We start from the raw sequence: 22,141 nt of genomic DNA, 5'->3' as shown, positions 1-22,141 counted from the left end.
AATCAAATAACTTCTGATATTGCCAAAAACACAACCAACAACAAAATCTAAACAAACAGTTTTCATTTAGTATAATCATAATATTATACAAAGAGTAATCTGGTTAGATGATCAAAACCATGTAACATAGTGTTTACCCATAAGTCTTATAGTAGCTTCCAAAACTGTAACAGCCAACTCAAAAGCAATGTTTGAAGAAAGCTTAAAATGTGGGGCCTAAGGCATCCAGCCTCAACATAACTTTGCACTCTTACATGCCAATACAGTACAACAGAATTGTACAGTTTAGGCAAACTGAAATTTTTTATGGTTTAGTGGTGGAGATGATATATCTAGACAAACAACTCTTCCTATCTTCAAAACTTCCCACTGTCTTGAGACAGCATTTTTACCAGGGCAAGTTTAGCTTAAATATTACCCCTTCATAAAACTTTTCTCTTCTCCATAGACGCCTCCTTCTAGTTGAGATCGTCCACTAACTAGCTGGGGTGACCTTGGTTAGTTTACTTAATTGTTATGAATCTTCATCTCTTCATTGGTAATATAAAATGGTTGGCCTAGATCTGCAAATTTTGAAGTTTTATTACTTGCATACACTCTAAAATAATTTATAAAAGCCTATATACACTGACTCATATATTTTAAGTTGACATTTAAAATGTTTCCTCATGAGTGTAAATAATTGGAAATGATGTAATTTCCAGCATACTGTAAATATTGACATTTTAAAATAAAGCAATTACACCATTCTTAAATACACCCCATGGAATTGAAATACTACAGTGCTTTGTTAGCAAATATCATCCATTTAAAAATAAATGATCAAGTTCTTCTTTAGTGGTTAGAATTTGTATGTTATTTGCTTTTTATCCCTTAAGTTCATGTTTCCAATAACCTCATCCCTTAAAATATCATGTTAAGGAATTATATTTTTATACTTGAAAATCTCACATTGATCAATGTATCACATATTGCAGCAATAAAATATTGAAATCGACAATTTCTTTCTTTTAATGTTAATGCTTTAAGCCTACAAATTGTTTTCTTGAATTTTCTTGTTATAATGCGTATTCATAAATAACGGATCAAAGCTACATAAATACCATATATGTTAAACTACTCTAATAAAAAAATTGTTATTAGGAATTAACGCCTTACTGAGATGAGCTACACATTTTTCCAATTAAGATAGATAATACCTATTGCTATGAACTAAGAATCCAATTCATTTTCTATTTTTCATTGTTATAGATGTAAGCACTGGAAAATCTTGTTTACATAAATAGCTAGGTAGGAATGAAAATAGTTTATCTTTAGTAGTGTGAGTTCTTCGAACTTGAGCTATATGTTAAGAACCAGAGTAACATGACTAAAATGGTTTCTACTTCTTTATCGACTGACAACTTTGTCTTTCTTCAATTTGAATGAAAGTAAAGAAGACCACTTCACCTGAAATGGAATTTGATGCACATTCAGTTATATTCTTATCACTAATTTTTAAATTTCCCTTTGCTTATCACCTACATCCTAGGAACAAAGCACCTTAGTAAGATTCCAGAAAGATAAGAGCAATGCTTTTCTTTAGAAAAGAAAGGGGCAGCTGTGAAAAGGAAAGTTGAGAAAGAGACCTAGCTTGAGAGTTACATACAGTCGAATTCTCATACAAGTCAATTTCACTCCATATTAAAGTTGAGGACATAAAAATTCACTTCAATGAAGCCATAAATGTCCATGGACTCCCTGGATCTCCGTGAGTCTCCAGTGTACATGCACTTCTGTTTAAAAACCGCTGCTCTGTATGCTTCAGAAAAGTTTTCTCTTTAAAAGTATTTACGTTCTTGGCTATGGGTATCAAGCATATGTTTCTATTCATACAGTTCTTACATACTTATTTGGAATGCTTATGAGCTACCCTTCCACCAGATTTTACGTGTCTAGGAAACATAGAACATTTTTCACAAGTGATACATCCTACTCAGTGCTTTGCATAATGTCTTTAGCTTAATAGATAATCAATGTGTTTATATAAAATTATTATTTCCTAAAATCTTGATAACATATAGCATTTGCTTACCAAGTGTATGGCATATGATAGAATATCTGGTCATTCTATACACAGAATATTTATTGAAATGTTATTATGCTTCTTAATATTCATTCCCTAACATGTTGAAAGCCCAAGGCACTTTACATATGATGATTTTGAAGATATACTGTATTTATCAAGCCTCTGTTTGAATACCAGGAAATCAATCCACCATAATTGTGTTGGCTGGCTTTTCCTTTCCTTTTTCTATAATTGTTTTTTTTGAGTTCTGTATTCAAGTCAAGTTTTCATCTCCAATATTTCACTCCTATTTCACTTTTGTACAATACACACTGATAATTATACACTGTTCATCAATATCAATGGATGGAACTGTTTCCAGCCGAAACTATTTTTCTTATTATTTAAAAGTGAATCTCAGTAGGCATTTTGTCTGGGGGCCATCTGTCTGAGAGAGCAGTCATTTTTAACTAAGGATACCAAAGTCAAAGTTACACAAATCTACTTTGCAATGTTATCACATATGCCAAACATAATATTGAACTACCAGCAAAATGACTGTGCTATGCACAATACACTATAATTAAGCTTGTAAATTCACTATACTTCTAGCCCTAACATGTATGTACTTTAGTGAAAGGAACCACAGTGCTGAAAGCAAATGTGAAATTTGCTAAATGAATTTTTGGAAGCTTAAGTCATTTGACCTTTCCAGTGTAAACAACCTAATATAAGAGGTAGTCATTCTTGGACATGGGACATTACAAATAAACTGCCCAAAATAATACCCATCGTATTCTGGGATATCCTTACTCTGAGTTATTATGGTAAGTTTCCCTGAAATATTTAAATCAATAAAAATAATCATATTCAGCCTCCTGAAATCACAGGTGAACCCATGCATCAATCGCCCCCCCAGTACCTAAGTACACAAAATATAGAAGGACTCACTAGTTGTTTCTGGAAGGGTACAGGGTGATTGAGGAATTTTGCTTCACATTTCAAGATTTAAATTTATATCATGACTCCTAGACATTTTTCTTAACATGCTGATCACTGGCTTAAATATTCTATCTTCAGTGACATGTAAGTTCCTTACTTCAATTTAATATTTACTCAAGAAACACGCAGGAAATAAAGTATGATCAATACATGACAAACAGAGACATGGAAGAGATCCTTAGTCTTAAATCCTCAGAATTTAAACAAGACTTCCTTCACAGTCTCAGGTCAAGTTTCAGAATTTCCAAGAGAGAAGTTATTACTTGTTTCTCAAAGGCAAATTGAAATCATTTACTTAAAAAGTATTAGAACTTCTGTTTATTGGTGGGGAAGTAGAAATAAAAAAATTAAAAATAATATTTGAAGTACTGCAAAAATGAATACACATACTATTCAGGATGGTTACCAATTATATCTTTGACTAAATATATATAAAATTAAAGGACTCTTGAATATCAAGTCTTCACTGTTTTTTTTTCTAAACTATTTTTAACCAAGTTTATTGTGTGATTATTGTGTGATTATATATATAATATATATTATTATATATATATATAATAATATATATATGCTCTCCCTCACGCTCTCCCTCTGCCTTGTAATCTGTCCTCTGCCTTCCTACCTGTACATGGACACATTACTCTGTTTATCTCTGCACTCTCTCTGTACTTACAGTCTTATACAATGGAATGCATATGGGAGATGTGTGTGATTAAGTCTCAGTAATACTGCTAAAGCTTCAAACTTCATGACATTTGCGAAGTAGCTAATTATCTGGTGCTGAATAAGAACTGGTTTTCTACATGATAAAAAAATACTGTCACAGCAAGGTAATGCAGAATTTATAAAGAATTCAGAATTGTATGACATGCCTTGTTCTAAAAGAAACAACCCCGAACCATGTTAGACAGACCATCAAAACCAATTACTGAACCGAGTGAAGTTATTTGATTCAGAAAACCTATCCAATCATGGATCAGTTGAAGTTCTAAATATATTTAGGAATTGAAGATCTCTCAATTTAGAGTGCAGAAATCCTGAATGTTATGACAAATTGTATACTATTCAGTTAAAAATTTATTTTGTTTATTTTATTCTTTTACTTGACGTACAGTAAACTTTCCACTCTCAGGATTCCTGGAAAATTTAAGAAAAAATCTTTCCAGATAGCTAACTTTCCCCCATAACTAAGGATTTATTATTTTTATGATAAAAGCTAACACTTATATAGTACTTGCTATATGCCTGGACCTGTGTTGAAGACTTTAAAACCATTTTCTCACTTTACTCGCTTAACAATACTCTTGTTATCTCTAATTTATGTGTGAGGAAACTGGCACCCAGAATGGTTAGGTAATTTAGCCACAGTCCTATAGTGAATAAGGATTAGAGTAAAGATAAAATCCAGAACCTCTGATTTACACCATTCATGCTGATTGAAGCAACAACGCTTCTCATCTTTGTCTTCCATGTAGGAAATATTATACAATCTGTAATGAATTCATTCTTGACTAGAGTGGAGTGAATATAATTTAAACATTTATGGATGTCTCCAGGCAACAGCTCGGAATATTTCTACTTGCTGTATGCACTTTGCAGTCTGGTGAACACTCAGGGTTTACTAGGGCATAGAGACTCTGGTCCCACAGTGGCCTCACGCAAATGCAACTTGAAAACATAGATGTTACCCCACTCCTTAGGTTCTTTTCCTATTCTCAGGCTGCCAATTGTGATGTTTGCTATACTTATTCTGTGCCCCCTTTCAAGACTTTATCTCCTATGAGCTTTGAAGTCAAATTACTCAGTGTATTCCAACCATGTGCCTCAGGTAGGGTCCACTCTGACTGGAACCTCAGTGTTGCCCTTTGCCATAAGAATAAAGAAGAACTTCGCTGTGAACTTATAGAACATCTAGAAAATGTATTTGCCACCTTGGGTTCCTCACTGAACAATTACCAAAGGGGTTTTCTGGAAAATTATTTTGGGAAAAAAAATGCAACTTTGTTAGGAAATATATTAGGCTATTATGACCAAGTTTTATAAACTGACATCAGCTTAAAAAACACAATAACTGTTAAACTAAGAGAAATGTAGAAACATGTGAGTGACTGAGACATATAAAATCTTGCAACTGGAAGAAAATGTGGAGGTCCTATCTAGTTTACTTGCATACCCCTTGTCGTTTTAGAAAATGGTTTAAAACATTTCAAGCTTTCAGAGGAAAGAGCATCCTCAGAGAATTAACAGATACATTTTCACTAACTTTTCCAGCCATGGAGTCTACTGGACTACAAAGACTTTTTTTCCCTGATCTTTAGTTATCAAGGCTGCAGCACATAATTCTGACCATGACTTACCAGTGAATAAATAATAGCAAATAAATTGTGATTACAATATTATTACCCTTCACGTCTTTACATATTAGAGCAGATATCTCAGGACATATTTCAGTTGTGAATAACTTGATAATTTTCAAATACTTTTTCTTTTTTTTGGTATTTCCTAAAAGGAATGGATTGCTTTTTAAATTTAATTTAATTTCTAAATTACCCTTTACATTGAAAAAGTAATCTCACAAATTACAGAAGCTTTTTTATTGAGTATGAACATCAAGCAATTGTTTTGACTTTTTTGTATATTTTTCAATATTTAAAGAGGGATTTGTGCTTTAATATAAATTAATGACTTTTTCTAGCCATCTTCCTTCTTCAGCTATAAAGTTATTGCTTTACTTCTTCTTTTTGTAGTATTCCTTTTACAAAATTGAAAGTTGAAAAGTATTTAAAGGTGAACTGGCATGAAGCAAACTAGGTATAAACTAAAATAGCAGAATTTTCTAAAATCATTTTGTTGTAAATTAACCATTTCAACTCATCTGCTTAGAAAAATCTCAATATTTTAATCTTCCAGTCAACCAGCATGATTGATCAGCCAAATATTTAAATCACATCTCTATTTTATAAAGTTTAATTTTGAATAGGTTTTACGACAACAGATTTGTGTAGAAAGGAGAGATACTATACTTCTCTAAGTAATAAGAGGTGGGGCTATAACAAATTCCAGGTTTCTGTGTGCCTCTGACCCCTTGGGTGCCTACATTCAAGCAAGAAATTTCCTTACCTTTTCCTATTGCTTCACTTTTTTTTTTGGTAGATATTGCTATAGTGCATTTATTAATAAAGGAGCACGACTATTGATAAATAAAAAAGTCATTAATAGTCACACAAAGTTTGCACATATTTTCAACCAGATTTTGAAAGAATTTACAAAGATGTAGAAAGCATTTCTAATCTTAGAAAGATTACAATCAATAGCAATAACAAAGCTTGCTTTTTTAACTTAAAACAATTATTAACTATATTTTAGAACTGTATTTACTGACCTATTTTAGCACTTTATTTTTTGGTTCTCTCTACACTCTTACTCTTAGAAATTATACTAGGTCAAGATGTGAAGAAACCAAATTTATTCATAGATATAAGATACTACAGCAAAATGATATAAACAAAAACCAAACGTATAAAGTCGACCGCACCATTGTCTTATGTGAAGGAATGTTCTTAGATTATTTTGTGATGAATTCAGACAGATACCAAATCATGCAAAACAAGTATAATCCCACCCACCCTGCTGGGTAAATCTCAGGTTTACTACTGGACTAAGAATGCAAAGAAACCTTCTCTATCCACAGAGTTGACAATTCCTTTGCGATTGTGACCCTCACCTGGAGTTTACAGCATGAGCTTGGCGACTAGCCAATGTGAACAATGTTTAAATTTCTTTGTGGCAGCTCAATGAGCTCTCAAGCATTCATCTGCTCTACCTACTGTGCTTAATAAAAAGCCAGCCAAAATGTATTTTCTCATTTTCTTTTCATCACTAATAAGAGCAACCATCAGCCTTATGAAGGATAGAGTCAGCTTTTACATTCAGCTTCCCTTTCCTAATAGTTCTGCACTGAAGCACTCATGTAGCACCTCGGTGCCACCATCATCTTGCACAGATTTGGACTGAAAGCAGTGTATGTTTCATCATGAAAACATAACAACTATAAACAATGAAAGTCCTTGAGAATTACTTCTGTTCTTAACTCTTAAATTTCAGAATAGTTTATTATATTCATGAAATAATCACTTTATATACGTTTTAGATTTTAGAAAGCTTAAAAGGATAAGAAATTTTTGATAGCAACTCAAAAGTTTGTAATCCATACCACTGACATTTTCAAAGGAAAATAACTTCACACAAGATCTTCATATAAAACGACCTGTTGGGATACTTAAGAAGTATGAACATTTTAAGCCACATTCGTTTATTTGACAAAGTGGGGATTCAGTGGTAGTATGTTATCACTCCTAATTTTGGAAGTTATGCATATTACAGTTAGTAACTTATTTTGTGTGCTGCCTCATTCTAAAAGCAACACAAAGAAATATAAGAATGTGCATAACAGCCTAATACCATCCGAAGTGCAGTTTGATTTTTTATTACAGACTTCTCTCTTTCTGATTAGTTTAGAATTAGTTCATAAACACACATTTAATTATTCAATAAGTGTACAGAGCTAAGTGCATAAAAGTATATAGACATCCATAACATATACACACATATGTGAACATATATTTACATGTTTTATTGTGATATGGGTTATATGTCTAGAAACACACGCATATATGCACACGTAAGCATATACATACACTTTTACACGTGTATGTGTCCTTTTATGTATAGTGGTATTTGTGGGCTTTTGAAAAAACCCAGTGTCTGTAACAGATATGCCAGCCATGTCCAAAACTCATTCCCAATCTGCCTCTTGGAGGTCTGTCAAGTTAATAATGCAACATATTGTGTAAGCATACACACTGGGCACAAAGCGAGCGTCTCTCTGATTGCCAGTTCTCCACTCGCCATCATCTCCTATCAATCATGTCCTCAGTAGTAGCAGGGGCAGTGGAGATAGAAACAGAGGTGATTATAGAAGTGGCTCAGCCGGGCTCGGTGGCTCAGCCTGTAATCCCGAGCCTTTGGGAGGCTGAGGTGAGTGGATTGCCCGAGCCCGCGGGTTCGAGACCCACCTGGGCAGGCAAGACCTTATCTCTACAATAAAAAAAAAAAAATCAGCCGGGCGTGGTAGCGCACGCCTGTAATTCCGGCTACTCGGAAGGCTGAGGTGGAAGGACCGTCGGAGCCCAGCAGGTCGAGGCTGCGGTGGCCGGGAGCGGCCACTGCACTCCAGTCTGGGCGACAGAGTGAGACTCCAACTCAAAAAAAATGTAAAGTTCTTGCCTCCCTAAATAACCACTGTCAACCTTTTTTTCTCAACCCTAAAACTAGATTCTGCATTCACCCCTTTGGCAATGAAAACCTGCAAATGTTCACATTATAGTGACTTGCAGAAACATTATTAGATTTTAAATATTCGCTTATTATATCATTAAAATTATTGGGTTTGGGAATCAGACAGCCCTGGATTTGTATTCTGGCACTGTGACACAGGGAAAATTAGTAAATTCTCTTTAGACCTGCCCTGGTAAAATAAGGTTAATAATATTTACCCCATAAGACTTTTGTTGAGGATCAAATGGTATGTTATATTAATCACTAGGTACATATTAGACAATCAATAAATGGCAATTTAAAAGTATTTATGACCTTTTATATTTGAGACAGGATACTTATAATTCAAGATGGAATAGATTACTATAAAATATACTTTAACAGGTGAAAAATGGAACTCAATGTGTACATAAAGGAAAGAAATAAAATCATGAACTTGGCATTAAAAAGGCATGTGGAGAGTGCATGTCACCATACGTGTTTGTCTGATATAGGAAGACACATAATTCTGTACTTTTCTATAGAGAAGGTAAACAAGGCACCATGACCACTACATGAATGAATTTCCAAAAGCAAAAAGAAGCAGCCCAAGGAAGTAGCCCAAGGAACGCAATCACTCCTGTCATTGGAGCCAGAAGTAAACGTCTGTGATGCGTCTCCAAGAGAAGACACAATGAAAAGTACTGAATAACAACCTCAAAGCAACCTTACGGTTAATATACTTTGAGTTTCACGGGCTATTTTTTAGAAGGCAAACTGGTAGCTTTCAGTTCCCCACATCCCCTGCCCTCTACATCAGGGAAGTGGAGGACACAGCGGTCCCACACAAGTGCTCTGTTCCAGTTTCAAACCATTTCAGTCGAATCTCTTACTAACTGAGACTTCGGACAATTGCCCAATTTCTCTAAGCCTTCAGTTTCCTCTTGTGTGAAAGCAGGACATGGTACCACCTGCCTTACCTTATAGGTCTCTGGGAGGATTAAATGAAGTGCCAAACTCAGTTGCATGCTAGGGGAAAGAATGGTTATTTAAAAAGAAAAAATCAGCTGATACTGAGGTGCTGTTCTGATTTTCAAGGAAGGACCAGTCCTAGAAGTAGAGCATACAAACTTTTTATACGAAGACTATTAATACAATATGTCCTGTCATATAACCACATCTACCAGTCATTTTTGTATTAGTATCACATTACAGAAAAAAAGGGAGTCAAATGTCAGACTTGATTTTGTGTCAGCACGTCAGAGGCTCCTAAAAGGAAACCAACTCTGTAACAGCTGTCTGAAATGTCTGCATAAGGAAACACCCTCAACCTCCAAATGTTTGGTCTTTGATATCTATTTTATTTCTCTGTTCACATTCTCAGTCCTTACACTACCCAACGCTCCCGCTGAATGTCAGTCATTTTGTCCAGCTCTTTGTAAGTAATATTTTTCATTTTCCCCACATTCACCTTCAGAGGACTCTTCCTGAAGTCTTCATTTTCCCAGATAAAAAAACTTAGTTTTGCTTTTCTTGCATAGGTGTTACTTTCCAGCCATCTAAGTAGTTAGGCTTTATATGCCTTTAAAAATTACATGAATTGTTAAGTAAATCCCTGAAAAAAAAAAATGTGTCCTGAAGTATAATCACAAGATGCTTCCACCTGAGTTTCAGTTTAGACTCTGCTAATGTGTAATTTAACCCTTAAACTTTAATTTATGTCTCTGTAAAAGGAATGGTTTAGACTAGGCCAGGACTCCTCATCCTTGACACCCCATATTTATATGTTTGCCTGTGTAATTCTGTGTCGGGGTTGCTGCCCTGTGCATTGTAAGATATTCAGAAACATCTCTGACCTCCATTCAGTAGATGCCAGGAAGCAATCTTCTCTTCCAGCTGTGAGGACCCAAAATGTCTTCAGACATCGCCAAGTGTCCCTTGCAGGCAAGATCACCTGGGCTGAGAAACTAGTTTGATTCTAAAATTCTATGGGTAATGCACTAAAATTAGCTCCATTTGGTTTCTTGATGTTTTCTCTAAAATCCAAGTTCCTTAAGGGCAGGGACATTTTTCTGTTTTGTCTGGTGCTACATTTCTGGTGGACACTTGGTATATAGGCAGTCTTATATTGTGATTGAGAAACATGAGCAACTGGTAGAATATATAACTCCACAAAGATTGAAACACCTTTTTAATGACATTTTAGCAGCACATTTTGATGAGTCTCTAAGCAACATTCGTCTTCAATGCTTGCCACAATTTTTTCTTATGAACATGCTTGCTACCTTTTAACATAAAATTAGTTCATCTCTCCTTTGGAGTCTAAGATGTTTAAGAGCAAATTCAACACATTAGTCAATTCTGTATGCCATAAAACATTTACACACGATGACTGATAGATTGACATATTCCATCCTCAACATAGAAGCGTGAGACAGACAGCAACTGTAACCAAATCCGTGGAATACAGATTTCCCTCTCCAGTAGTTACCAGAGAAGCAAAAATGGTCCTTTATAATCATTTACTATATACTCAGATTCATTTCTGAGTTTCATGAAACTTCAAATGTTCCTGATACAATAATTCAAGAATGGTATTTTCTCATCTCATAGCATATGCTTTCTCTTTGTTGAAAGTGAGTCTTCATGTCAAAAGAAGCAGCAGCTGTTCTCAATTATAACATTTGCCTTTAACCTCTTGTGGCATTGCAACTGACCACTGAACAGAGAATTCAGAAATATTTTATGCTCAGAGTCTTTCTATATTTGAAGCCATTCTTTCTTTTTATCTGTTTAAGTTTTAATAATACAGAAAGTCTGTGTCTGATCATATGGGGTTGACGGGTTTCATGATCTCAGTGACCAGCCCTTGGGATACCTGGGTCGCCTCTCACAGAATGATTCCGTGATTCCACATCCACATTGTGATTGTGTTTCCAAAGGATGATTGACAGCTATACATTGCAAAGGACTATAGAAATGGTGATAGAAATGTGACCAAAGTTTATAATTTTTTTTGCCATCATAAATTGTGTTTCTAAAAGAGGCTTCCATAAGTGATTATAGAGTTATCGGCCAACAGGAAGTTTTGTCCACATCCTGGAAGATGAGAAGTTACAACAGAAGAGGATATACACAGCCTTTTGAGTCATGTGAGTCTTTCCAAATGGCTCTTTCTTTAAGAGCACTTTCATTAAATAGTATCAAAACTTATACTTCTCTCTACAATTGCTCTCTATTAAAGTTTAGTGCCAGCTGTCAGAGCTGTAACATAAACCCTTATTAGCTCTTATAAGTTCTACTCTGGAACTAATAAGGGATTGTCAAAACTCTAAACACAGACAAAAAGCAAGGGAGGGGGAGAGATCACAGGAAAAAAGGTGGAAAGTGTTCAATGAATCTGTAGTGACAAAGTAATCTTTGTGAAGTCATTACCAATGCATTTCATAGACTCTAAGCACCTCAAGAGGGAGAAAAAGATCTAGTTCTCAGTTTATTTTGCAAAGGGTTTTATTCCTGTTATTCTAGGAGGAATTGACTTTTAAAAAATGAAACAAATACATTGGAAAGGTTAATGAAATATCGATAATGTCTCTTTGAAATAATTACATGTATTCTGAAAAAGTTAACATTGCATTCTTCAATGTTTAAAATACAGAAGCTTTGATAATATTTGAATATTAGAATAGTTAGAAAGTTTGAATTGAAGATGAATGTTCTTTATGAAAGCGATAGATTATATATGTGGAATTATATACACATTATATGTAAGCTTTAAAAGAAATTGTTTAATAAAACAGTATACTGAAAATCAGAACCAAGAATGGTCATTTATATGAAGTAGCCCAAATTAAGGAAATGAAATTTCAAGACTTTCTGTAGAGACCAACCAGGTTTGACAGTCATTTACCATGGCAGATACATGCGTTATCTGACAAGGTGATACTCATTAAGATTCTAGAAAAATTGTAATATTTATCTACTTAAAATGACCAACCTTCCACTTCTCACAGGGAAAGAAGCTTAGATGTGTCTTTTTCTTGGAAAATTCTAATCACTTTACAGATGTGTTTACATTTAATAGATATTCAGTGAGTGATCTAGAAAGCAATGTTCTGATATTCCTTTGGAGCGAAACTGAAAATAAAATGATGGAAATCACTTTTTAAAGTAAAAAATAACTATTTTTCTTTCTGTAATGAAATTATTTTTCCATGTGTTACATTCTCATAGTGAATACGGTACTGGGAAGCTTAATCCAAGTATTACTATGGTCTCTCAAACAAATAAACTACTCCATGGACAAATTATTTATGTTTCCCAAAGGCTATACATTTGGCATATAGAGGTTACCTAAATTACTATTTGCACACTTGAAACACTGAAACAGATAAGACATCTGAAAACCCAAAGAATTCAGCATAATGATAATAATAATTTTTTAAAACTTGATACTCTAAAATCAGATACCCCATAACCATTTAATAGGAGTACCTGTAAACTGAGTTAGAACCTTAGAAAGATAAAACAATGGCCTATAAAATCATCTTCCAGGTTGGGATCAATAAGAATAGAACACCTACATAAAGAGAAATGTCTCAGAATTTTTTCCTCTGAACAACAGAATTGATGAGATTATGTACCTAAAGTTAAGAATTATAAAGAAAAAATACATATTTTGCTAAAACACTGTAAGTCTTATTTAACTGTAATCCTGTGTAAGAATGTTACTAACATTTACAGAACTGATTGTGATTTTAAAGGTCTTTTGTAGTGGTTCATTACCGATCATTTAACTTGTTCTTTTTCATTATGAGATATTTAAATGGTTAGATATGAGTTCGTTCTACTCCCTAAATTTAACCACAGACATATCTCTCCTAAATATGTTTGCAATTAAATTGTCTCTGACTGCTCAAAATAATCTGATTTGTAGTATATACAGAACAAAGAATTCACATTTCTTTCTATTATCTTAAACATGCAAATCCATGGTTTAAATTTATACTGTTTGTTTTTATACAGACTAAAAAGTGAACTACAATACTTAAGTCACAAACCCAATACAGTCTCTTGCTTTGCCTCTCTTTTCATGTTTAAAAAGATTTTTTAATTGAATTACCTTTTAGATAGTGCATTAACATGATTTGATCAAAGATTTCCAGTAATATCACATAGAAATTCATGTAAGCACATTTGGCTTATACTTCATACTACTTCTACTGTTTCTCTACTGCCATTAAATTATTTGGGTGATTCTTAAGTACCAGTATATATCATAAATACCCAACATAAAGCAAATAGATTTAGTTAGTTTTACACTGAGCCAAGTAAAATGATACAAAAGATATTCTCTTTTACTTGCTTACTTATTGTTGACTCACATGATCCCTTTAAGGCACGGACATTATTTATTGTTATATAGTCTCTCCAGCGATCTGACCTAGACTTTTATAGAATAAATGTTAAGACACAAACACAGTGAAGAAAAAAAAAAAAAAAAACTAGGCTGAATGCTTTTGAAATGTAGTGTTTTTATTTCATTTTGCTCTTGGAGTTGCTTGCTTATTTTCTAAACTACACTGTTTTCAATCAAATCAGTTCAAACCTAAAAGTTTATCTGAATATACAGCATACAAATGTACCTCAATAAATTTAAGGCACTTTTGAAAAATCAGTGGAAAAGATCCAAAAAGTAAGAGACAAACACCAGATGGGGAAAACTAAGAGTGACGCTGTTTAGAAGAAGAAGAAAAGCCAATAAGGAAATAGAAGACATATTACCCCATGGTTTAATAAACTAGAGGTCTAATTGAACTAAAAACGAAGTCTCTTCAGAAAAAGAATAATCCTGCTTGAAAGAAAGTAGGCAGTCGATGAATTAATAATAGATACATAAACATATACATTCCACAAAGACTTATTTTCTTTCTCTCAAGGTATCTCTAAGGTCTGAGGGAAAAAGAGACTGCTGAACGGATGAGTGTGTCAGACCTAAATGTCTTCACATAGATTGATAGAAAGCAAGACAGGAAACCTGTCACAGGGTCGCTGATGGCTGACAGTAATGATGATGGTTAAAGACCTCAGTCCTAGACACCATGCAATGGGCCAAGCAGTGCATCCACCGATCATTCTGCAGGCCACCTCTTTTGTGGAGGAGGACACCAAGGTACAAAACGTTTAGCCACAAATTTAATAAGCAGCATTCCTGGGTCTCCTACATCCAATCCCTCAAACACTTGTTAGTGGCAAGAGTCTTTTGCTAAATAGAACAATTGAACATAATTTGAAATATGAGGACAAGCTCAAGTAAGTTTTCAGTATCGTATTAATGCTGCCATAACTTACATATATTGGTGAGACAACATAGAATCAGGTATAAATCAAAGGCTATGTAGCTAGCATAAAGCTATCATACTGCATCTGCTTAATTTGAAATTTATTTATTTATTTGAATTGAAGTCTCACTCTGTCGCCGAGGCTGAATTGCAGTGGCAAACTCACAGCCACCAGAGCCTCGACCTGCTGGGCTCAGGTGTTCCTTCTGCCTCAGCTTTCCAAGAAGCTGGAATTACAGGCATGTGCCACCACATCCCCGGCTAATTTTTTTGGTTTATTGTAGAGATGAGGTCTTGCCAAGTTCTCCAGGCTGGTCTCGAACCCGAGGGCTCAGTCAATCCTCTCACCTCAGCCTCCCAAAGTGCTGGGATTATAGGCGTGAGCCAGCACGCCTGCTCCCAATTTATTTGAAAGTTATTTATATTATTACTTATCAGTGGCATAGTTTTTATTAAAATAAATAAAACTTGGTTCGACAAATCATGGATGTGCAAGTGCTACAGGCAAGCAAAAATGGAGAACTGCTGTTTAACCTTTGCGAAAGCAAATTTCATACTCATAGTAAGAAGCTGAAAAATTATAGTTCAATCCTTAAAGGATGAAATCAGGCTTTAAACACTAAGTGAATAAACTTATTTCCACATCTCCAAATAATATTTATACCTTTCTTTATTACAGGTATGAATTTAGCAGCAATTGATTTTTGTAAGGTAGAAAAATAACATTCATTATAAACACAAAAAAGAAAAAAGTATTATCTTAGATACTGGAAAATTATGGTTATTTCTTTATTTTATCTGTTCATTATTCTAATGAGAGTTCAGATAAATCTTTTACTGGTTGTAATTGCATGTGACCTAATGGTCTAATGTGTCCTTTTCAAATTAGATAAGAATAACATCTTTATTTGGAAGGCACTTTGAAAACCCTAGTAGAATCAAAGATAAATAATATAAAGTATGTTCTGTCCAGGATTTACATTCCAAGAATGCAGAGTTAGCATAGAAATCTCCCAGTAATTATTCATTCCATAATTATCCAATTGAGAATCTACTTAATTAGTCCCTAGGTTCTGATTAAGGTGTTCTTTAAAAAGGTATTAGTGGTCTCCCCCTTTAAGTAACTTCCAGTCTGATAACAAGTGCAAGAAAATTCTGGATTTATTCCGACATAAGAACCCTTCACAGTTCTAGAGGCGCCTTGCCATGGTGCATATAAATTCAGTAGGTGCTAAGAACATTCAACTGAGGTTTCTAATTTTCTTTAGCCCCGCTGTCAGAGAAAGCAGAATCTTTATATCATCTTGTTCTTGAAACGTTGGCAGCTTTAGCAGTTTCTGAATTGACAGAGAAATGAGCAAAGAGTAAGAACTGGTATCATAAGTCCCAAACAAAACAAACATAATTTCAGATAGTCATCAAAAGTTAGGTGTCTTCATATATCACATCAAACACACTTTTCTATTAAGCTGCGAATGTAAAACAACAGGAATAAAGTCTGCATTCCACAACGAATGTGCAGAGATAAAGCACAGAGCAACAGATTCTTCAGTGACATTAATAAGGTATTTGGTACACTAAGTCTAAACAAAGTTTGTATGAGAAGGAGTATTTATAGTAACCTTCTGCTATCTGCCTCAAATGTAATTAATTGACTATATAAAAAGCCATTAGCATTCTCATTTCTTTTCCCCAAACTAAACCAAAGCAGATAACATAATTCATGAGCCAGGATTAAAAAGAAAAAAAGCAAGATCAGGATGTTCCTTTAGTATTAATGCAAATGTCCCCACACCTCCAAGCTTGAAAAGAGAAAATCAAGGAAAAGTTACACTGGGATGTAAGAAACAGGAGATAATTAAGTAACATTTTGGTTGCCTATGATTAAAAGTAAATGGCAGCTGACTTAGGTTCAATAACATCACTTTATAATTTTAATTTTTCATCATTACTGTTTTAAAAAGTTGTTTATGGACTTTCCATAAAACAACTCAACCCGCTACCTTCTGTCAAAACCCAGCAAGTCTGTCCAGATCCCAGAAATGTGGCCCATATAAGATTTAAGCAACATACATGGTAAATTAAAAAAGATATCATACTTTTCTCCTTTGTTAAATACAAGAAATAACTTATTTAAACAAAAGCCACATTTTAAAGTAACATATTAGAGAAGTTTCTAGTAAACAAATGCAATGCATGATTTCTTACATTCCTAACTAATCTTCATAATATTCCTTATCAGTTTAAGCTTGTGTAGTTATTTTTATATGCATTTCTATTTTACCAAATTTATTCTAGTAATATTCTTTACCATCACAGAGCTGACTTTTCCTAGTTTGCTTGGCATGTGATTCTTGGATAATTCTTTATCCACTAATATTTCTTTTCACTTTCCCTTATTTTTTCTCCTAAATCATCATTGAAAGAGAAAGGGGCGCCATTTCCAACTCTTAGCTTTCCTGTGTCGTATCCATCAAAGGAGAGGAAGAAGGAGGGGGAAAAGAAGAAGAAAGAGAAGAAGGAGAAAAAGGAGGAGGGGAAGGAAGAGAACAAGAGGAGGAGTCAACCAGCAACATAAAGAATCTTTTGCAACAAATTTTATTTTCTTATCACTCATCTCCTGGGGAAGAAACAATACCGACTTCCCCATCAACAATAATAGCTTATTTTCCAGTAGTTTTCACGTTACTGTTCGCTTAGCTCTGTTTAATAAATCAGTTGAAAATCTATGCTCCTTCAGAGACAGAGACCAAAATATTTTCAAACACATACAAACCCACAGACACACATTTTTGAACTATGAACCACACTAATTTAGTGACGGCAATGTTCATTATTCTCTTTCCAATCTTTAATACAGAGTTTGACATCTTCTAGGGGCTTAAGAAATGACAAATAAATAAATAGTCAAAAGACACACCCAACTACTTTTTCTTATTTCAGAAACACCAAAATGTTGTGAAAGTAAACATTATGTACAAGAGAAGTATAATTCCGTGGTTAGCATTTTGTTCCTATACAAAGATAACTTTGATTTTATTTATAGTTCTGAAATTGATGGATGTGTTTTGTGAATACAAGACATTTGTATTAGTGTTTTCTTCCTATCAAATGGAAATTGTCACATTCTATAATTCAGTTCACTGAACTTTAACTGTCATAATTATTTGTCTATTTAGACTATTTCATTACTTAAGTCAGAAAATGACTTAGTAATGAAAATTTAGATCCTTTCTAAGGCATCCGTGGTACAGACTCAGAAGACAGCCCTCTAATAGGTCTCCTATGCATTTTGAGATTTTGAGATAATGATTCAAGAAACAAATTATAAACCTCACCTCCTGGAATGTGTAACCTGTGTAAGGTGGTTAGCACTTTCTCTCTACCCTGTATGTTTCTAAGCACAATAGCAATGAGTTCAAAACGCTCAATGCAAAAGCTTCCCATTTAATTAACATTTCCTATTATTAATTGTAAATATTCATAATTAATCTCTTCTTACTCTGCACAGCTAAGGCACATTGTACTCCTGGTAGAAGATTTATTGGTCTGTCTTGCATTAAAATCATTCACTTACGTATCTATCTGTCTGTGACACCAGATCGTGAGCACCCAGAGGGTAGATTCAATGACTTATTCACCTAGATTTCTCCTGTGTCTAGCACATTATTACTCTGTACTAATAGATAGTTGGAAACACTTATTGAGTTAAATTTTCATACTTAAAATGCTTGACAATCCGCATATCTATTTTTTTTTTTATCAGATGCCATCTGGCTAAGGGTAGTCTTCCTAAGATATGATCTTTCAGCCAGTAATTCTTTTCCTTAAAAAATCTAGAAACAGGTTGTGCATGGTGGCTCATGTCTGTAACTCCAGCACTTTGGGAGACAGAGGCAAGAGGTTTGTTTGAGGCCAAGAATTCAAGACCAGCCAGGGCAACATAGTGAGACCTTGTCTCTACAAAAAAAAAAAAAAAAAAAAATCAAAAATTTAGCTGACATGGTGACACACACCTATATTCTAAGTCACTTAGGAAACAGAGGTGGTAAGACTGCCTCGGTCCAGGAGGTCAAGGCTGCCATGAGCAGTGATTGTGCCACTGGACTTCTGCCTGGGCAACAAAGTGAAGCCAAAACAAACAAACAAAAAATCTGAAAACAGAAAAGAGTGGGAAATAAGGCTTATATTAGTGGATCCTTGACCACTTTGTGCAAACTGTCTCCCCACTCATCCTTCAAAGTACGGGACTCTAACTCTAGTACAATTTATGTCCTTGAGGAGTTTCAAAGAATCTGTTACCATCAGACTGAATCCCAGGGAAACAGCCTAGGCTGATGTCAGGATGGCAGCCTTTGGCATCAGACAGCCGGGTTCCAGATCTCAATTCCAGTACCAACTCACTGAGCTACCTAAGGCAAGCTATTTACCCTAGCAAATGTTTTTTAAAAAAGTTATTTGCATTTTTAAAATGGGGATAGTCATAGTATGTGCCTAGTAGATTATTTTAAGGAATAGAAGATAGTCCACGAACATTACTACTCAGCAAATCAGATCAGTACAGTGTCTGGGACCTGATAAGTGGCTAATTAATGACTATTAAAAAATTCTTTGGATTTGTACAACAGGGCTTAGAATGAAGTGGGTGCTCATTAAATATTTGTTAAGTGGGGCTACTTTTTAATTCCTTCTGACCTTGACCTTAGTGATTTTATTTAAAACAAACCTCCCAAATATCAGAGTGAGACTCCAACTCAAAAAAAAAAAAAAAAAAGACATGCTAGGAACACATTCTAAAGATGCTTTCCAACTGACCTGATCATATGGGGGAGGATAAGGTTACAACGGATCACTTCCTCTCATTTAAATTATTTTCTATAAACCTTGTCTACAGCCGAAAGCAAAATGCCATGTTCTGTTCAGATTTTTAAAAGGATAATTTATACAAGAAGTAGATTCATTTCTTCCACATAGATTTAAAAACAGTGACTTATTCTATGGCCTAGGGTACTAGGAGTATAATATCAAACTCAGGTCCCTTGACAGAGTGTAACAACAAACAGAGGTATTCAAGTGGACACTATTCCAAGGAATATGTGCTTAATTTCTCCTATACATTTAAAATACAGATAATAATTATAGCAGGTTCTTAAACACAAAAACTTGCCTAATACTAAAGAACAAATTTTAGGATTGAGTAGGATTATGATCTGCTATATCATAGCTGATATACATAACTTTATAGTAAAAATGTTCTTTTAATTGATTCTACTTCAAGTACAAAGAAATTTTTAATAAATATTATCTCAATGATAAAGTTAGGTTGCCTGTTACTATAGGAATATCAAATGTGCATTCAAATCTAAGGGGTGATAATCTTTTGAGCAGTAAAAAAGGGCCAAGTCATAGAGAAAAATACACTTTTAAAAAGTAGGCCCATATACATCAAACACTGAAACATCAACTCTGGATTTTTAAGTAAAATAATCTTAAAACACTAATCCTTTTTAAGTAAACACATATTTGATGAGATTGGTGCTTTCAGGGTGATATGGCCATAGATAATAAAAATGTATTTGATACCCAGATGTCATTGGAGAAAACACTATATTTTATAGCAATGAAATAAATGTTGCTATGAAATAGACCAGCACAAGGATAATCACCAGAGTATCTAATTCACTTAGAATTAGATGAACTGAATGCTAAAAATGTCTCTACCCTCTACATAAAGAGATTGTTACTTTTTTTCTTTCCATTGATCTAGAGTTAGACTACTACAGTCATTAAATAGCAGGGCAGCTTAAAAATAGCACAGCTAACACCTTTGTTGAGGTGTAGGCCAGCATCACATAATCAAACACATTCATATACAAAGTATGAATTATTATATCACGTGGGATAACTTGAGTCTATAAATAGATTCTGGTCAGGTTAAGGCATGTTTTCCTGCCAGGTGAGTTCAGACTGAGTCCATTTCTTTCAATCACACTGTGATAAGCACACAGGTTGGAGATATCACTCTAAGGAAAAAGCAAGAGACTCTTACCTTGGCACATGGAACCTCTCTCTTCATAGCCAGCATTGCAGGAACACTTGCCAATGGGTACAAGCCATTCGCCTTCTGTGCTGCAGTACATCCTGGGAGGGTCTTCCTCCTTAGAATTGTTGACACAAGAACCTCTAACCTCCACCAGGGACTGGGAGTCCATGGGTACTGTGTCTGGAAACATAGCCAGATTCTTCACTGTAAACGGGCATTTTTTGAAATACACTCTCACAGACACCAAGGCAACACAAGCACCAACATCTTGAAAAGCCAAATAAAATCCCTTTTTGTTGACAGGACCTACTTCTCGAATCTCAGTGTTGAGTTTAAGAATACGGTCCCCGAGATCCATCTGAGTGAAACTTTCATCAGCCGCAATGGTGTCAATCTTTGTAAACTGATGCTCTCGGAATTTGACCCCGTGATCATCATCTGACTCCATGTAGTACAGGTTGAATGTCTCCTTGCAAGTTCCCAGAACCAATGGAATGCTATTGCAGTCTCGCAGAGTGAACTTGAGCTCCACGTAAATCTTCTGAGCAGAGTTCCTGGGAACCCAGTTTGTCCTCAGCCAATTATTTTGGCTGTGATCCATGACATTGCACACCTGGTAAGTCCTGATGGGTGTGTAATGTTCATCAACACCACTGATCTCTTCCCACTGAAGAATCGAAGAGAGAAAAAGAAAGAGAGAGAGGACTAGAATTAATGATAATAATGAATACAAGAGGAGGGTGTCAAAGACATCATAGGAACCATAAAATAAATCGGCAGTAACTTCAGTGCTGCTCCTTAAAAATCTTGATGTGGGGGAATGTCGTAACATTTTTGTTTATAGTTTCTATTATTTGCAAGAGACCCTGAATTCATGAACTCAAAAGAATTTGTAATTTTGATGAGCACATTTCAATTGAATTGCAATTTGTTGGATCTTTAGGAAAAGGTAACTTAGTCTGGCCAGACATTCTAGGATCAAAACCTCAACTCAGTTACCTCCAATGACACAGTTGTTTTTGTTTTTTGTTTTTCCCCCGTATGTTTTTGTTTTGTTGTTTTGTCTCACTGTTTATCTAAAATAAAATGAAAAATACCACGTATAAAATTTATCTTTATTAATCTTTTCTCAATTTGGGCCAGGTTTTTGGTAAAAATTGACATAAAACAAAATAAAGTGAATCTAAATGGCATTATTGTCATGTATCTGCATGCATGGAATTTTAAAATTATTATCATTTCATTGAATAGATGTTGGGAGCTATACAAAAATTGAAGTAAAAATATAAACATGCCTTACATGCCCCCCTCTAAATAAAACCTTAAGTTATGCCTGAAAAACAGAAGACAGAGTGAACAGTCAATTCTTAATGCCTTTGCCCACACTGAACT

General features: G+C 34.6%; 1 protein-coding gene across 1 annotated transcript in view; it reads right to left on the bottom strand.

The window, feature by feature from the left end:
- Window positions 1–22,141, bottom strand: part of LOC103256375 (ephrin type-A receptor 3-like) — a gene marked incomplete at its 3' end in the record, with an annotated part of 221,838 nt that overhangs the window by 117,227 nt on the left and 82,470 nt on the right. Inside the window, exon 3 of the mRNA XM_008054257.2 lies at window positions 20,756–21,416. Within this exon, the coding sequence (XP_008052448.2) occupies window positions 20,756–21,416 (661 nt within the window). The remainder of the gene's footprint in view (window positions 1–20,755; window positions 21,417–22,141) is intronic.

Source organism: Carlito syrichta, unplaced genomic scaffold, assembly GCF_000164805.1.
Source record: "Carlito syrichta isolate Samal-C Ts95f unplaced genomic scaffold, Tarsius_syrichta-2.0.1 Scaffold289316, whole genome shotgun sequence".
Lineage (NCBI taxonomy): Eukaryota > Metazoa > Chordata > Mammalia > Primates > Tarsiidae > Carlito > Carlito syrichta.
Note: the sequence above shows the minus strand (reverse complement) of the source record. Positions and strands in the feature narration are given on the sequence as shown.